A 17,262-nucleotide genomic window follows, 5' to 3' on the forward strand; every position below is an offset into this window, starting at 1 on the left:
CTCATTCCATCCATCCATCACACACGAGAGTAGTGTGTGTGTGTGTGCGCATGCTTGCGTATGTGAAGTTGACCAAGGCTCAGGGACTTAGGGACAGGGCCCCCCCACACACACACACCCTTGGACTTCCCTGGGACCACAGAGGACAGAAATGTGTGTGAGGTCACCCAACACGACCCCCGCTATATGTGGCAGCCGGTTCATGTTGCTGTTGTACAGGGCCAGGTAGTTTTGAATGCACACACACACGCACGCGCACACACACACACACACGTTGACTCCAGAGCTATTATATAGAGAATGACATGGACAGCTGGTCTCAAAGCATTGGCCCCACCTAGCTAATCCCAAACACACACCCTTCTGTATGATACCATCAGAGTATTCAGAGCCATTTATCCCCAAAAACCTTAAGAGCAACACATCCCCCAAACACTCACTCACTCCCACCAAGAGCTCTATGACAAGATATACAGTATAGAGACAGAGAGAGCGTCATCAGGCGGTACATAAGTGAACTACGTCTCAGTCCCTCACTGTAATCACGAGCAGGGTGAATACTCATTCTATGCACTCCAACGCCCCCTTGTGGTGAAATATAGACATCGCAGCCCACTCCCTCCGCAGCTCTGTAAATGCAGCTAATGGTGAACTGAGCCTGACGTTGCAAAACGGTAGTGAGTAACAACAATACACTGAATACAGTCATAATGTGACCATCACAGAATATAATATCAGCACTCATCTCAAGGAACAAAGTATTGACCCTTTAATTAGACCACACACACACACAGATACAGAGGGAGTGAGAGAGAAGGTGGGTACTCACGACGGGCGGTGTGTTGTTGTTGAGGTGGTCCTGGCTGAAGGGGCTGAGGGGGGTGTCAACGGCAACAGGACCACTGGGGTGACAGTCCAACGACACTCGCTCTCGACACTCTGGGTGACATGTATACTTACACCCTGGAGCAGGAGGAGAGGAGCTTGTTAAACAATTGTGAAGAGCACACTCTGATCTAACCTTGCAGACTCATAGAGCCTGCATTCTCTCTCGGTGTGTGTCAACGGAGCGGGCCAAGGCTACTGCTGACAGTGTTTAACACTGCACCAAATACCCTCATTTCGTACTCCTAGCTATTCTTACACCTCTTAAAGACTCTTGCCACTTCCTTGCCAGGAGGATCTAAAGTATTTTATCTGTGTTGCCTCAATAGCAGCGTGATCATTAACAGAGACCCGTGGATACACTCAGGTCACAAGTACTATGTTAATTACGCAGCCAACCCCTAACAAGTTTAATCCATAACCAAATCACTAACATATAACCCAGCCACTAACATATTTAATCTATAACGCAACCCCAAACGGCTAAGCAAATATTCCCTGGGTCTCCAGGCTCAGGTCTCTAGTAGCAGCAATATTCAGGTCATCTTGTGTTGTGTCTGAAGAGAGGACAGGATGGAAATTAGGTTGTCCACAGTATGCAAACAATCATACTGACCCCATTCATAGTCACAATTAAAACAATATTTCATCTGAGCTATTAACATTCAGCTCAGTCAAGTGAAACAAAGTTACTATTCTAACTATTCCAAGTCCAACAAAAAGTAAACATTATATGACAACGAACAAGAAGAACTGTTCAGCTGACATTCAATCAGATCTGTCTGACAGGCTGGGAAAAGTCTACAGTGACACAGAAACGTCCTCTTATGCATACTGTAACTCCGCCACGGCAGAAGAAAAGGTTGAAGGAATCTCTAATATCTCTTTCTTTCTCTTTCTCCTCTCATTCTCTGCGCTGGCTGGCCAGCATCCAGCAGCCCACTTAGAAATAACTCAGTATGGAGGAGAGACAGGGAGAGACCGCTAATAACACAGAATACATTACACATCACTGTGACACTCCCTCTGCAGAGTACAGAACATCCAGCAAGTCCTCACTGTTAGCAGTGATGTACAGGAACAGAGTGTGTGTGTGTGTATGTCTCATCTCTTACCTGAGGACCTCCTCTTCACCTGCTGACTGAGCTTCACCGACAGTTTACAGATGGCTGCTCCCATCCCCGACCAGCACACCATCTCCCTCCTGCCTCACACACTCTTCTCTCTGAAGCTCTCCTTCAATGCTCTGTCCGCTAACCAATTCTCCTTGACCACTGCCTACACTGTACCACCACTTGCCAGTAGCAACAGGCCCAGCCTTGACGCACTCACTCTCTTACACACAGGCACAACAAGCATCAGGAACAATAGCCTGTGTGGATTGGGAACCCCCACCTCCCTCGCCAGCCCAGACCTACACAGAGACTCATTTGCCTAGCTGCTACCACTCTCTCTCTCTCTTTCTCTCCCACATTCACTCACTCCTTCTCTGTCTCCCCCTCCCACTCTCTCTGTATGGTAGTGCTGAGTGGGTGATTTGCCTGTCAAATGGAGGCTCATTGGGTCACAGTGATGGACACACAGAGAGTAGGAGAGAAAAGAGAGGGAGAGATAGAGGGAGAGAGAGAGTGTGTTAGTCCGTGCGTGTGAGAGAGTGTGTGTGCGTCCATGTGTGTGTGGGCCAGGGATGCCCCTCTCTGAACTCACCAGCACACAAAGAGGGTGGCCAGCTCTTGTCTGCTAGGCTTCCTGCCCTAACCTTCTCTAACCCTCTGTAGCTCTCGATACAATGAGGCAAAGCCTGAGCATTGTCCCAGCTAGGCCCTGGCGCTGTGACAAAACCAGAGAGGAAATGTTACACAGTCCGTCCACTACGCCATTAAATAATAACAAACACCATCATAGGCTATGTCATCAGCCATAAGATACTATGCCTATGATGCATGAACTTTGAGGAGATTTGTCTCACCCCAGTGAGGAGAAATAAATACGCTAAAAAACTGCAAAATACAGACAGACAGAAATCTGATGATGATGATTTTTACTGTCTGTCTGATGAGTTAAGCACTTTTTTCCCCTGGGAGTCTCCTGGGCCTGTGGGGAGTGCTGTGTGTGTGTGTGTGTGTGTGTGTGTGTGTGTGTGTGTGTGTGTGTGTGTGTGTGTGTGTGTGTGTGTGGTATAGCTGTGCTGTCTCATTGATAATTGCCCTTCCTGTAATCAGCCAGGCAAAACCAATCGATCAGACTTAATCAGTGGAGCTGAGAGGAGAACAGAGCGCAACTCAGCATCTTCCCACACTCCCACACCCACACCCACACAAAGAACACCAACACACTCCACAAACAGATGCATACCAACACCACTCGCCCCTGAGCCTAGCCAGTGTCAGCTGTGTGTAGTATTTAGAGCTGGCTGTCTAACCATGTCTCTGTGTGCTGGGAGGAAAGATGAGGAACCTGTGGCTACCTTCTCACTGACGTGTTAAGAGCCAATTCAGCCAAACTCCCCCTCACTACAACACACGCCCCCAGCCGGTCCCCCCCCCCCCACCCTCCGCCCTGTAAACACCATTCTCCCTGACGCAAAGACTGTTTACCAGAGTAAAATACTTGGATCTTGCAGTACCACTCCCAACATGTAAAGACCACAGCCTTGGTTTTAAAAGAGAGGGTTTGCAGAGTGTGTGTAAACAGGGCAGAGCCAGACCTTCACCCAGAGGACACACTGGGTGGTTGCAGAAGACATAGCAGTACTCAAGACTACACTTCTTGGAGTCCCGCTGTGACCAGGTAGACCTGTGTGCGTGTTTGGGGATGGAGTGTGTGTGTGTGTGTGTGTGTGTGTGTGTGTGTGTGTGTGTGTGTGTGTGTGTGTGTGTGTGTGTGTGTGTGTGTGAGAGAGAGGTGTGTGAGAGAGAGAGAGAGAGAGAGAGAGAGAGAGAGAGAGAGAGAGAGAGAGAGAGAGAGAGAGAGAGAGAGAGAGAGAGAGAGAGAGAGAGAGAGAGAGAGAGAGAGAGAGAGAGAGAGAGAGAGAGAGAGTTATCTTATCCTGTAATCAAAGCTGAGTGAAACCTTGTGTTTCAGTTGGTACAATAGCTGTATCTGGGCTATGGGTCGACGTGATCAATTTACTAAAGCAGTTGGTATGACACTAAGGCTCTGGATGCTGCAACACAATACCTGTCATAGAACAACACTGTTTAGTATTGGACTGTAATAGGAATAGCGTGGTCTGGGGCTGAAGAGCTGTGTATTTGTGTGGCTAGTCCAGAAAGGTGGTGTGTTGTATTTGTTCCTGCGTTGTCTTTAGACAATAGAAAATAGATCTCCTTTTTGAAGCAGCATTGCACATACTTAACGACATTCTTAATTCCACATTCTACATTCAGAGACTTCAATTCTAAATTCCAAGTCTCTCATTCTTATCTGGCTCCACTAACAACACACACTGCCCTAAAACACACACTGCCAGGACAGCAGGTGGTCTCAGACCGTGCAGACTGTCAGTGGAGGAGAAGGAAGGGTTGTCATTCCACTGTGGTAGTGTTGTTTTCCTCAGTAAACAGTAAACAGTTTCCCATAGAACCAGCAACGGGACTAAACCCATTCACTCAACACTTATGAGCCTTTTAACACATGGCTGCTAAACACCTAACTGAAATGCACACACACTTAATTATGGAACGCGCATATCTTTCTTCCACTCTCCCTCTCACCGGTATCCCATCTTTCGGTCTCTCTGCAGAGTCTGTCTGTCTGCCAGCCTTTTACACAAAGTGTTTGTGCTGAGTCTAGCGTGTTTCATGACAGGTCAGGGATGACATTGAGTGATCTGTCTGTCTGTGGACACAACACTGCATCTGTGGCTGGTCTCTACGAAACATGAACACTGAAGGACCTGAACTGTAGGTCCCTAAACAATGTGTTTATAAGGAACAGTATATAGAGTACATACACTTGTTTTATCTCTCAGGTCATGGCCTCTTAGTGACACCAAACCCTCTGTCTGCCTTAACACCATGCTCTGGGGTTGGCTAAACACAGGCCCACACACACACGCACAGACACACACTCACACACTCACCAGAGTTCCTCCAAAGGAGGCTTAGTTCCAGGCGTCCAGAGCGGCGGACCAGTTTGGGAACACGGAAGAAGAAACCAGATAACCTCCGCAGAGTCCTCCCAAATCCTTTAGCCAGCCCCATTGCTCATTCATTCACTCACACACATACGCTCACACAACCATTCATACGCTCACACAACCAGGTTCCAACTCATACACACTGGGCATATCCAACATAAGGTCGCCCCGGTCCTGCAAATCCCAGCTCTGGACTGTCTTTCACTCTGGCCCCTCTCTACCCTCTTTCTCCCCCTCTCTTTCTCTCTCTCTCTATCCTGCCCCATCTGGCTTTTCTGTGTCATGTCTGGCCTGGGCTAGTCCCTCCCCTTAGTGTAGTCCCCCATTCCCCCCTCTGTGTGTGTGTGTGTATTACTATCCTCGTGGGTACTGGAAATCCCCACAAGGATAGTAAAACAAGGACAATTCTCCCTTGTGGGGACATTTCCCAGGACCCCACAAGGACAAAGGCTATTTTAGGCTTATGGGTTAGGTTAGAGGTTATGGTTACAATTAGGGTTAGGGGTTAGACGTTAGGTTAAGGAGTTAGGGTTAGGGTTAAGGTTAGGGTGAGGGTTAGGGTTAGGTTTAGGGTAAATAGGATTTTGAATTGAAATTAATTTTAGGTCCCACAAGGATAGTAATAAATAAAGTGTGTGTGTGGTCATTGTGTTGGGTCATTAACCTGTCACAGAGGGCAGTGTCTTCTGGAGCCACACTGTCCCTGCTCCTGCACAAACAGCAGCTGGGCACTAGGGCAAACACACACGCAGACATGCACGCACGCACACACACACACGCAGGCAGGCACGCGTAGGTACACACACACACACAAACACACACAGCCTTCGGTGGAGAATGAAAGCTGATCTATTCATGAGAATTACAACAAATTATTTCCTCATCCAGGAGCACAACAGGTCTCTAACATTTCCCTGTAGTGAATGAAAGGTTGTGTTAATCCACCATCTCCTCTGTGTCTAATCTGATTTAACCAACTTCTCACCTCTCCATGTAAATGGATTTGGACCAGGCCATTCAGGCTGAGCTGACCATTTGGGCCTATAAGGCAAATGGTTCTGGCCAGCTAAGTGTGAGTGACAGGGATAAATACCGCCCCAATAGATCCATGGATGATACAATCGCCATCGCACTGCACACTGCCCTATCCATCTGGACAAGAGGAATACCTATTTAAGAATGCTGTTAATTGACTACAGCTCAGCCTTCAACACCATAGTACCCTCCAAGCTCGGGGCCCTGAGTCTGAACCCCGCCCTGTGCAACTGGATTCTGTACTTCCTGACGGGCCGTCCCCAAGTGGTGAAGGTAGGCAACAACACCTCCACTTCGCTGATCCTCAACACAGGGGCCCCACAAGGGTGTGTGCTCAGCCCCCACCTGTACTCCCTGTTCACCCATGACTGCGTGGCCACGCACGCCTCCAACTCAATCATCAAGTTTGCAGACGACACAACAGTGGTAGGCCTGATTACCAACAAAGACGCAACAGCCAACAGGGAGGAGGTGAGGGCCCTGGCAGAGTGGTGCCGGGAAAATAACCTCTCCCTCAACGTCAACAAAATGAAGGAGCTGATCGTGGACTTCAGGAGACAGCAGAGGGAGCACACCCCCATCCGCATCTACAGGGCGACAATCTGAAATGGTCCACCCACACAGACAGTGTGGTGAAGAAGGCGCCACATTCAGGTGCACAATTGAGAGCATCCTGTCGGTCTGTATCAACACCTGGTACGGCAACTGCACCGTCCGCAACCGCAGGGCTCTCCAGAGGATGGTGCGGTCTGCCCAACGCATCACCGGGGGCACACTGCCTACCCTCCAGGACATCTACAGCACCCGGTGTCACAGGAAGGCCAACAAGATCATCAAGGCCACCCGAGCCCCACTATCATCCAGAAGGTGAGGTCAGTACAGGTGCATCAAAGCTGGGACCGAGAGACTGAAAAACAGTGTCTATCTCAAGGTCATCAGACTGATAAATAGCCATCACTAGCCGGCCTCCACCCAGTACCCTGCCCTGAACTTAGTCACTGTCACTAACGGCTACCACCTGGTTACTCAACCCTGCACCTTAGAGGCTGCTGCCCTATGTACATAGACATGGAACACTGGTCACTTTAATAAATGTTTACATACTGTTTTACCAATTTCATATGTATATACTGTATTCTAGTCAGGTCCATCCTATTCAACTATTGCTGTACATATATTTTTCTGTCCTACGTATTCTTCAGATAGAGTACATATTTTATCCACATACTGTCCATAATGTCTATACATCCCATCACATATACATACATATACATACATACACAGTGCATTCGGAAAGTATTCAGTCCCCTTCCCTTGCTGTGGGGATATTTCATCATGCTGTGGGGATGGTTTTTTTCAGCGGCAGGGACTGGTAGACTAGTCAGGATCGAAGGAAAGATGAACGGAGCAAAGTACATAGAGATCCTTGATGAAAACCTGCTCCAGAGCGCTCAGGACCTCAGACTGGGGCGAAGGTTCACCTTCCAACAGGACAACGACCCTAAGCACACAGTCAAGACAATGCAGGAGTGGCTTCGTGACAAGTCTCTGAATGTCCTTGAGTGGCCCAGCCAGAGCCCGGACTTGAACACGATCGAACATCTCTGGAGAGACCTGAAAATAGCTGTGCAGCGACGATCCCTATCCAACCTGACAGAGCTTGAGAGGATCTGCAGAGAAGAATGGGAGAAACCCAAATACAGGTGTGTCAAGCTTGTAGCGTCATACCCAAGAAGACTCAAGGTTGTAATCGCTGCCAAAGGTGCTTCAACAAAGTACTGAGTAAAGGGTCTGAATACTTATGTAAATGTGATATTTCAGTTGTTTCTTTTTTATAAATTTGCAAAAAAAATCTAAAAACCTGTTTTTGCTTTGTCATTATGGGGTATTGTGTGTAGATGGATGAGGGGGAAAAAAACAATTTAATCAATTTTAGAATAAGGCTGTAACGTAACAAAATTTGGAAAAAGTCAAGGGGTCCGAATACTTTCCGAATGCACTGTATATATACATAGGACATTGCTCGTCCTAAAATGTATATATTTCTTAATTCCATTATTTTACTTTTAGATTTGTGTGCATTGTTGTGTATTGTTAGATATTACTGTACTGTTGGAGCTAGGAACACAAGCATTTCGCTACACCCGCAATAACATCTGCTAAATATGTGTATGCGACCAATAAAATTGTATTTGATATTTTTTGATAACAGAATAGCTCCTCCCCCCGACAAAAGAACCCCACAGGGAGGGAGTCAACTAAGTGCGAGAGCAGAAAACTTCACAACACCATTAAACATTCACTGAGTGGTCAGAACATACTGCTGGTTCTTTTTCCCTCCCACACCGGATCACCTGCTGCAACCTGAGTCCAGTCTCACTGTGGGGACGAGGGGGACACAGTAAACACAGCTGTGAAAGTCAGCTTTGGCCGTACAGCCCGATGTCACATTTGGGTTAACAGAAGGAATTCAGCTGGTTATCCTATGATAAAGGACTGCCAGAGCTGCTACATAGGGCAGGGGACAGCAGTGCAGAACCTGTGAGGGTTCTAAAGACCAGATTAGGGTTCTATTGCACTTAGAATTAGGAATAAGAATACTAATAGTAATTTAATATGATCTCTATGCTATTGAATAGCTAACAAAATGGCTACACGGACTATCTGAGTTGACCTTTGTATTTTATTCTTATTTTTGCACTGTCTCTATGCACACTCACAGGGCCCTACACACTACGCACACTGATACTCCAACACACATAGAAACACTCACTCCATCATTTGCTCACACACTTAATATTCACATACATTTATACTGACTCTACACACACTCACTCACATACAATCATCATATACATTGCTGCTACAATGTTTATAATATATCCTGATGCTTAGTCACCTTACCCCTATACATATCTACCTCTATCGATCCAGTATCCCTGCACATTGTAAATATGGTACTGGAACTGACCCTGTATATAGTATGCTTACTTACTTTATCATGTTCTTATTTCTTATTTTTATAGCTTGTGTGTTTTTGTTCTACCTTGTTATTTGTAGTATTACATTGTTACTGATTACGGCATTGTTGGGGTTAGAGCTAGCAAGAACAGCATTTCACTGTACTTGTGCATGTGACATTAAAACTTGAAATAGGTTATGGTTGTATTGACCAGGTTAGGGATGAATTGACCTGGTTAGGGTTCTTATAGCCAGGTTAGGGTTCTAATGACCAGGTTTTTAATGGCCAATTTATGGTTCTAATGGCCAAGGTATGGTTCTAATCATGATTGGGTTATGACCCATTCTATGCCAGATGTGTAGAGGAGGAAATATTTTACAGCATTTGCATTTACCCACTCTCAGTGTCTAGTTAAGACACAACTGGACATTGGATCATCATATTGCATATGTCAACAAGTTAATGTAACATAGGCCAACAGTAGAGGCTGCAACTGTATCAGACCACTGCAGAATGACATGACAATATGGAGAGGTGCTTTAAAACCATCAACGTACAAGCAATGCTTTTACACGTATGATGACTGATGGTCCACTGGGCACAGACGTCAGTTCAAGGTCTAGTTTTGATTTACATTTGGTTGAGTTGTCAATTAATGTGAATTCAACGTGAAATCAACAAAAAATGTCACCATGTCATTGGATTTAGGTTAAAAGAAATGCCCTTAAGTTGATGACTTTTTGCAAATCCAATCAGTTTTCCACATTGATTCAACGTCATCACATAGATTTTGGGGGTTGAAATGATGTGGAAACAACATCGATTCTACCAGTTTTTGCCCAGCGGGGAGTAATGCAGAAATGATAGGAGTAACAACAAGATTATACTGTATCAATCATCAGTAAACAGGTTCCTATGACATTAGCTTGAGGAAGTGAGTGAGTGAGTGAGTGAGTGACTGTCAGTGGAAGAATGCAGAGAGAGCTGAGCCGAGAGGAAAGCATGTGTATGAGCGTACAGGAATGGCAGTGTTTTCCCTTCAAACCAGTTTATCAGCATGGTGTGTGTGAGTGTGAGTGTGTGAGTGTGTGTGTGTGTAGAGCCTGGCCCTGTGTGGAAGTAGTCTGTATGTAGCCATGCCTTTCTGAACATGTACAGCCTACATAAAGTATTCCCACCCCTTGACTTTTTCCATGGAGGTCTAGCAATGATCAACAACCAATTTGACAAAGCTTGAATAATGTTTTAAAGAATAATGGGCAAATGTTGCACAATCCAGGTGTGGAAAGCTCTTAGAGACTTAAACCAGAAAACACTCACCACTTTAATCGCTGCCAAAGGTGCTTCTAAAAAGTATTGACTCAGGGGTGTGAATACTTATGTATTTGAGATATTTCTGCATTTCATTTTTAAACATTTGCTAAAATTTCTAAAAACATGTTTTCACTTTGTCATTATGGGGTATTGTGTGTAGATGGGTGATAAACATAATCTATTTAATCCATTTTGAATTCTGGTTTAACACAACAAAATGTGGAATAAGCCAAGGGGTATGAATGAATACTTTCTGAAGGCACTGTATGTGTTTATATCCAGATTGTATGGAGCCTGTAAGAAAGTCTAGATTCATAAGGCAGTTTAGGTATCCAGTTAATAAGTCATTATATTGATAGGCTTTATACCTTGAGGCTATCTGTTAACCAGTATGTTGTCTGCTGTAGCAGAGGATATTGGAGTTAAGACAGTCAAACTATCTCACCTGAACCATCATACAGTAGTAGAACTCACCTGAACACATTAGGGAGAAGTGGAGGATGTATTCACAGCACACATCGCACCATGCGCCCGAAATACCAAGGTAGAAGGTGTGTCCCTCCCCCCTCTCATCCCTCATCCGGGAGTCTCTCTCAATGGGGGAGAATATGGTCCTCACATCCGGGGGCTTGAATCCCCTTTTCCTACTGCCGCGGCAGTCGTTCTCCGCGGGGTTCATCACCTTCACCGGGTACGGTCTCCTCTCCGGCTCCGGTCTTCTCTCTACAAGGTTTGGTAACGAGTCCGCTCTTCCCTCGCTCCAGACCGCCTCGATGCTCTCCAGACTGCGGCTTGGAGGAGAGGTATGCCTCCGGACGGCTCTGACTCCCTTGACTTTCGAATGGTGCATCCTGGGCGGGTTGAACAATTCCCCTCGACTGTAGTCCACCGTCTTCGTCCTCAGTGTCAGTGCTGATTTATTAACGATGATACGACGCGGATGTAGCGCGTCGGTGAATACTTCCTACTTTGGTGCATCGTCTTACATTCCCACGCACTCTTTCGAGCACACAGCCGACAGCAATGATGACAGTCTTCCTCGCGCGCATCACAGGTGAGACACAGAACAAGGTGTTCAGTAGGCGACACGTCATTTTATCTGCATGTTGAAATCCACATTGTGTGAATAGATGACACTGCGTCCTCTCTCTGGCCTGTTTGTGTGTGTTCCTGTTGTCTGTAAGCAGGTTGAGCAGGTACAGGAAACGGGTTGGGTTCATTTCAGTACAGACCCCAAGAAATCCCCCCTCCCTCCATGAGTGACGTTCTGTACACAATACCTGTACATGAGTGACATACCTGTACAGGTATGCTGTGCATGACGATCTTGAGATTGCATTTCAATATAATTACCAGTTGGTCCTAAATCATTTTACACAATGTTAGGAGTCTTTTCAGTAGACCAATTTTTTTATTAAATAAATTAATATTTAAACAAAAATCAAACAGTCACAAAGCTGTCTAAATCATTGAACACTATAATCATAACATGGAATGTGTTTCATTATTCTTATTAAACAAATAACGCAGACATTCTGATGAATAGACACACAGAGAATGACAGTGTGACCATATAGCAGTCAGAATAGAAGCACTTCCATACAGTATACATAGGCTACAGTAGCTGCCCCAGTGTTTGGTCCAGTCATGGTTTAAAAATATAGTTATTCCACCTTTATATAATAATATAATATGCCATTTAGCAGACGCTTTTATCCAAAGCGACTTACAGTCATGTGTGCATACATTTTTACGTATGGGTGGTCCCGGGGATCGAACCCACTACCCTGGCGTTACAAGCGCCATGCTCTACCAATTGAGCTACAGAGGACCACCTCTGGATCAACTGAGGACAAAAGTTCTGGAGGTCTGGAATGTTGACATCTTTGGCAATGTTGCTTTATGTAAACATTACTTGGATCAGACAGTATAGGCTACATCAAGAGTAGACCGTCTCATCATCATTATTCTTACAATAAAAAATAAAGTAAATAATGTTTAATTCAACTGATTTTTCTATTTTTTACATTCCTATAAACACCCAAATACTGTACTTTCATATGCATTCTTATATCATATCAATGTATAATTCAAAAGAAGGAATGGGGCTTGAGATTAACAGTTTCCCTCATATCCTATGGCTCTGGAAGATAGTCATCTATATTTCTATGTACATGTTTCTTTGTGCAAAATCAACGTTTCATTGGGCATGCAATAATAGCAATACATTGCCCTGAGTTGAAACTTCTCTAGGGGTTAGAGGTTAGGGTTAGAGGAGGGCTACATCCCAATTATCCACCCTTTCCCACCCCTTACCGTTATGGATTTAACAATGGTGGAAACTCCCTTTAGCCAATAATTACACCAATCAAATTCTGATCCATGACAGAAAGTGCATACTTTGGGAAAAGAGTGGATAATCGGGAAGAAGCCAATGGGGGTATAGAATGGGGAAAATCCCTCTGGCTCAGTCGACTTCCTCCTCATCATCATTCACAAAAGCTTCCTCCTGTTGAGAGAAATTAAAACTGTATTGATCATTGCTCAACATCTCACAAAATACCACTTATATTTTTGTCAGCTGTAGATAGGAGCAAGAAGGTGGACCTCCAGTACTATAGGCGATATATCTTTGTATGTACGTACATATCCACCCTGCTGTCTGGCCCAGGAAGAGAAGTAATCCTGCAGGTATTTGGCTCCAAAGCCTAGCACCCGGCTAATAGGGAGGTTGTTCACTGCTGACAGGCGACTGGTCACCTGGTGGAGCAGAGAGGGTTGAGACTTTTGACACAAAATGGCTGCTATGCGCCAATGGGTAAACATGCTTGTAGTACTCCAATGGGTGATTTAGCCACATACAATGTAAAGCACTTACAGGGACAGTTTCCAAGACCCAGATTAAGCGTATTCCAGTAGTAAAAAACACTTTCAATCAGGATTCTTGAGCATGCTTTTTAGTCCAGGACTAGGTTTAAATATATGTCCGGGAAACTGGCCATTAGTGTTTGAAAAGTTATACAGTGGCTTGCAAAAGTATTCACCCCCCTTGGCATTTTTCCTATTTTGTTGCCTTACAACCTGGAACTAAAATTGATTTTTGGGGGGTTTGTATCATTTGATTTACACAATATGCCTACCACTTTGAAGATGCAAAATATTTTTTTTTGTGAAACAAACAAGAAATAAGACAAATAAACAGAAAACTTGAGTGTGCATAACTATTCACCCCCCCCCCCACCTTTTGCAGCTGCAAGTCTCTTGGGGTATGTCTCCATAAGCTTGGCACATCTAGCCACTGGGATTTTTACCCATTCTTCAAGGCAAAACTGCTCCAGCTCCTTCAAGTTGGATGGGTTCCGCTGGTGTACAGCAATCTTTAAGTCATACCACAGATTCTCAATTGGATTGCGGTCTGGGCTTTTTTGACTAGGCCATTCCAAGATATTTAAATGTTTCCCCTTAAACCACTCAAGTGTTGCTTTAGCAGTATGCTTAGGGTCATTGTCCTGCTGGAAGATGAACCTCCGTCCCAGTCTCAAATCTCTGGAAGACTGAAATAGGTTTCCCTCAAGAATTTCCCTTTATTTAGCGCCATCCATCATTCCTTCAGTTCTGACCAGTTTCTCAGTCCCTGCCGATGAAAACAGCCCCACAGCATGATGCTGCCACCACCATGCTTCACTGTGGGAATGGTGTTCTCGGGGTGATGAGAGGTGTTGGGTTTGCGCCAGACATAGCGTTTTCCTTGATGGCCAAAAAGCTAAATTTTAGTCCCATCTGACCAGAGTACCTTCTTCCATATGTTTGGGGAGTCTCCCACATTACTTTTGGTGAACACCAAACATGTTTGCTTATTTTTTTCTTTAAGCAATGGCTTTTTTCTGGCCAGTCTTCCGTAAAGCCCAGCTCTGTGGAGTGTACGGCTTAAAGTGGTCCTATGAACAGATACTCCAATCTCCGCTGTGGAACTTTGCAGCTCCTTCAGGGTTATCTTTGGTGTCTTTGTTGCCTCTCTGATTAATGCCTCCTTGCCTGGTCCGTGAGTTTTGGTGGGCGGCCCTCTCTTGGCAGGTTTGTTGTGGTGCCATATTCTTTCCATTTTTTAATAATGGATTTAATGGTGCTCCGTGGGATGTTCAAAGTTTCTGATATTTTTTTATAACCCAACCCTGATCTGTACTTCTCCACAACTTTGTCCCTGACTTGTTTGGAGAGCTCCTTGGTCTTCATTGTGCCGCTTGCTTGGTGGTGCCCCTTGCTTAGTGGTGTTGCAGACTCTGGGGCCTTTCAGAATAGGTGTATATATACTGAGATCATGTGACAGATCATGTGACACTTAGATTGCACACAGCTAGACTTTATTTAACTAATTATGTGACTTCTGAAGGTAATTGGTTGCACCAGATCTTATTTAGGGGCTTCTTAGCAAAGGGGGTGAATACATATGCACGCACCACTTTTCCGTTATTTATTATTTTGAATTTTTTGAAACAAGTGATTTTTTTCATTCCACTTCACCAATTTGGACTATTTTGTGTATGTCCATTACATGAAATCCAAATAAGAATCAATTTAAATTACAGGTTGTAATGCAACAAAATAGGAAAAACGCCAAGAGGGATGAATACTTTTGCAAGGCACTGTATGTAAATGTATTTCTGTCATGATTACCTCACAAGTCAGGGCGATTTGGGCCTTGGGTGACCCCTGAGTGCTGGGGTCAGAGGTCAGGCCCAGTCTCCTGAGGAAGGTAGAGATGGTCCACTCGTAGAAGCTGTAGGAGCCAAAGAGCTCTGAGGACAAAGAGGCGTCATTCAGGACCTGACAGGGACAGGTTCGAGGACAGTAAAGTTTAAACCACAATCCCAAAAAGTATTTTATGGGTGAAAGCCTGTGTCATGAAAAATGAATGATGAATGATAAGTAAATGCACCACCATCTCTTCCCTGTTTCTCTTTGTGAGGGGAGGACTGGGCAACAACCGTATAAACATGCCATCACTAAAACCCAGTCTTGCAGATAGACTAATATTATCTGTGTGTAGTGACACCAAGTGGACAGAGACAGAATTACACAATCACACTGGTTCTACCTACAGAAACGGATATTTCCTGCCATCCTTTACCTCCTCATTGAGTTTGTCTCCCGCTCCTCTCAGCAGAAGCCCCACCAGAGTCTCTATAGCATCTGAAAGGCAGAGATAGAAGAGGGTAAGGGGTTAGAGGTCAGAGGTATTCTTATTGGACAAGTTCATGTAGCCCCTCCCAGTTTGTCCCTTTTTTTCCATTTGGTGCCTAATGAATACAACCCAGATATGGCGGCTGAGTCAGTCTTATACCTTCCTCTCCATCAGTCTCCAGATCCCAAGGACTGAAGCTCACTCCGTCAGCAATCTGAGTCAACCGGTCAACTACCTCGTTCAGCTCATCTCCCACTGAACCTGAAACACACACACACAGCTTTAGTATGCTTGGTATGAAGTCAAACCAGCTGACTAAAGAAGAAACATACAATGTACCTTACATTTTAAAGTATTACACCAACACATGCAATCAAACAACCCTCCTGTCTCTCCTTCCCCTGATACAAACTCACCATTGCCAAAGGATCTGAAGCAGGACCTTTGGGTGCCCGTTGGTGATGCTGGTGGTGGTGTTCTTGGTGGTCCTGATGCAACAGCTGAACTGTCTCTGCAGCCTCATTCTCATCCCCTTCTTCTTCTTCTTCTTCTTCGTCTTCTTTATAAATGTGTCCGCATGGCCCTCTAGTGTCTCTGTGCCACCCGGCTGGGTGACTGTGCCTTGAGGTAGCGGGCACAACACCTCCCTAGGTCTCCTCCTCTGGGCGTACGCCATCATCAGTCTGAACTCCACACTGTCCTCCGTGCCATCCATATCCCCTGGCAGCCCAGCTTTGGCACTCCCATTCACATTACTGTTGGTACTTCCATTGGCATTTCTGTTCGCCATCTCTCTAAACAAAAATAAACAAACAAACCACAACAGGAAGTGAGTGTATAGCTGCAACATCCTCCATTACACAAATCCGGCAATATTGATGTGTAAGTTCTCCTATGCGGTTTAAAAACAGTTTATGAACGTATACTTTCCTGGAAGAGTGCAATGCACAGTCAGCCCTAACAGCACATTGGGAATGGAGAATGAGAATTTTCATTGCAAAAACATAAAAATACACCTCTAGAGAGCAGTAACACTCACTTGATGGTAAAGGGCATAACTTTGATACCAAAAAATGGGAAGACAACATGCCAAGGCATGCCCTTTTGTCCTGTGACTGAGTTTTCTCAGTTTGACAAATGACATCAATAGGCGGCAGGTAGCTTAGTGGTTAGGGCTTTGGGCCAGTAACTGAAAGGTTGCTAGTTTGAATCCCCAAGGGTAAAAATCTGTAAATGTGCCCTTGAGCAAAGCACTTGGAGTTGGGATATGCAAAAAAAAACATATTTCCAATTCACATACGGGTATATTACACACTTGTAGCCTAAATATGGGAAATAGGACAAATATAAGCACCCACCAAATTATAATTACTTTAGATAAAAAATGTTTTGTCTGAATGTCATAAATAGTAGGGTGTCCAATCAAAAACGCAATTTTGACCAATGGGTCAAATACAATATGTTAATTGTGTAGATCATACTCCTCTAAGAAAACCAATGGCCCAAACCTCATGTCTCTAACATAATCTGTTCAAAAGTTATTGGAGTGGATAATTCATTGGAGGCCAGAGGGAAAAAAGTGGCAAAAAATCTGGTAAATAGCATCGCGTCAGTTAGGCTGGATGCTGTGCGAGAATTAATGCAAACTGACAGTCTCACCGTTGAACTCATCACCTTTCTTCTCGAATCCGGAGGACATAAAACAATATCGAGGTAAGATATATTTCGACTTTGAGACATGAC

At 44.8% G+C, this 17,262-nt stretch overlaps 1 protein-coding gene and 1 pseudogene across 2 annotated transcripts in view; both read right to left on the reverse strand.

Moving 5' to 3' along the window:
• Nucleotides 1-11,205, reverse strand: part of LOC311140828 (ras association domain-containing protein 3-like) — a 71,465-nt gene extending 60,260 nt beyond the window's left edge. Inside the window, exons 1-2 of the mRNA XM_084176077.1 lie at nucleotides 10,812-11,205; nucleotides 830-963 (exon numbers count right to left, since the gene is read on the reverse strand). Coding sequence (XP_084032203.1) covers nucleotides 830-963; nucleotides 10,812-11,187 — 510 coding nt within the window. The 5' untranslated portion in view covers nucleotides 11,188-11,205. The remainder of the gene's footprint in view (nucleotides 1-829; nucleotides 964-10,811) is intronic.
• Nucleotides 11,206-12,758: 1,553 nt separating this feature from the next.
• LOC311139116 (apoptosis facilitator Bcl-2-like protein 14) lies at nucleotides 12,759-16,309 on the reverse strand (annotated as a pseudogene). The gene is made up of 6 exons: nucleotides 15,936-16,309; nucleotides 15,679-15,774; nucleotides 15,466-15,527; nucleotides 15,012-15,161; nucleotides 12,984-13,097; nucleotides 12,759-12,846 (listed from the first exon to the last, which is right to left on the reverse strand). The product of its transcript is annotated as an apoptosis facilitator Bcl-2-like protein 14 (transcript).
• Nucleotides 16,310-17,262: the final 953 nt, after the last annotated feature.

The sequence above is a fragment of the Coregonus lavaretus genome, assembly GCF_964263955.1.
Source record: "Coregonus lavaretus genome assembly, chromosome: 13".
NCBI classification, from domain to species: domain Eukaryota; kingdom Metazoa; phylum Chordata; class Actinopteri; order Salmoniformes; family Salmonidae; genus Coregonus; species Coregonus lavaretus.